Below are 1,327 nucleotides of genomic sequence, written 5' to 3'. Positions count from 1 at the left end.
CCTGGATGGGGTGGGGGGTGCTGGGTGGAGGGGGCCTGAGAACATGGGGCAGTCTCTGGAGCTTCTCCAGGGCTGGCTGGCTCCGTGGAAGAGAGCAGTCGAGGCTTCTTTGGAAGCTCCCTCTGTCTCCCATGAGCACTGTCTACGGCGTCATGGCCACGGGAAAACTGCATCCCCCCACAGTTGACCTAGGCCAGACCTGGGTGCCTTCAGAGAGCTGGGAGGGTGGCTTATGAATACCGGCCCCTGTGGCTCCGGGTCAAATTCCAGGGTCCCTTGTTCTCAGTTCTGGCATCCAGGTTCTTGGCTGTGGGGGTGACGTGTCTTCATCATGCAGGCCAAGGCTGCCTGTGACAGCTTCCTCCCCCACCCCACGCTCTCCCCAGGCGACGCCCTGCTGGATGCCGGGGAGTCCATGAAGCGCCTAGCTGAGGTGAAGGACTCCCTGGACATTGAGGTCAAGCAGAACTTCATTGACCCTCTGCAGAACCTGTGTGACAAGGACCTGAAGGAAATCCAGGTATGCCCCCACCAAGTCCCACCTGGGCCAGATTCCCAGCAGGAGGTGCTGCAGGGTGGCCCTCCCTGAGGCCCCAGGCACGAGACCTGACCCCCATCCTGGCCTGCAGCACCACCTGAAGAAGCTGGAGGGCCGCCGCCTTGACTTCGACTACAAGAAGAAGCGGCAGGGCAAGATCCCCGACGAGGAGCTGCGCCAGGCCATGGAGAAGTTTGAAGAGTCCAAGGAGGTGGCAGAGACCAGTATGCATCACCTCCTGGAGACTGATGTGCGTATGCAGGCTGTGCACCCTCCTCATGGACCCTGGGGGAGCCCCGAAAATGAGCCCAGCGGTGGTGCCAGCTTCCCAGGGCCAGTGGGTGGGGTTGCCTGTTCAGGATGTGAAGGAAAGTGGATACAAGAGGACCCAAGGAGGTGACTGGCCACCTGAGGCTTTGGGGTCTCCTCAGGCCCCTCACCCTCCTCCAGCTGCAGCTCAAGGGTCAGGCAGACAGGCAGGGATGGGTCCATGTCCAGAACAAGCTGTGAAGGCTCCCTGCAGGAAGCAGCTGGAGATGGGGGTCAGGAGGGCTGTACTGCAGCCCCGGCTGGTCCCTTGCAGATCGAGCAGGTGAGCCAGCTCTCTGCCCTGGTGGACGCCCAGCTGGACTACCACCGGCAGGCAGTGCAGATCCTGGATGAGTTGGCCGACAAGCTCAAGCGAAGGTGAGTCTGGCCCCTGGCTTCTCCCTGTGAACAGCGGCCCACTCTGCCGACTAGGAGGCCCAATGGCCTGAGGCTGGGGCCACCCGGGACAGGCCCTTAGGG

At 62.4% G+C, this 1,327-nt stretch overlaps 1 protein-coding gene across 4 annotated transcripts in view; it reads left to right on the top strand.

The window, feature by feature from the left end:
- The window catches only part of SH3GL1 (SH3-domain GRB2-like 1), a 21,316-nt gene that overhangs the window by 17,252 nt on the left and 2,737 nt on the right, over positions 1 to 1,327 (top strand). For all 4 annotated transcript variants that reach the window (XM_010828150.1, XM_010828146.1, XM_010828147.1 and 1 more), the window contains 3 exons: positions 387 to 520; positions 630 to 788; positions 1,122 to 1,225. In XM_010828150.1, coding sequence (XP_010826452.1) covers positions 387 to 520; positions 630 to 788; positions 1,122 to 1,225 — 397 coding nt within the window. The remainder of the gene's footprint in view (positions 1 to 386; positions 521 to 629; positions 789 to 1,121; positions 1,226 to 1,327) is intronic.

This window comes from Bison bison, unplaced genomic scaffold (genome assembly GCF_000754665.1).
Source record: "Bison bison bison isolate TAMUID 2011002044 unplaced genomic scaffold, Bison_UMD1.0 scf7180017864492, whole genome shotgun sequence".
Taxonomy (NCBI): domain Eukaryota; kingdom Metazoa; phylum Chordata; class Mammalia; order Artiodactyla; family Bovidae; genus Bison; species Bison bison.
This window is presented reverse-complemented; position numbering and strand designations above follow the sequence as displayed.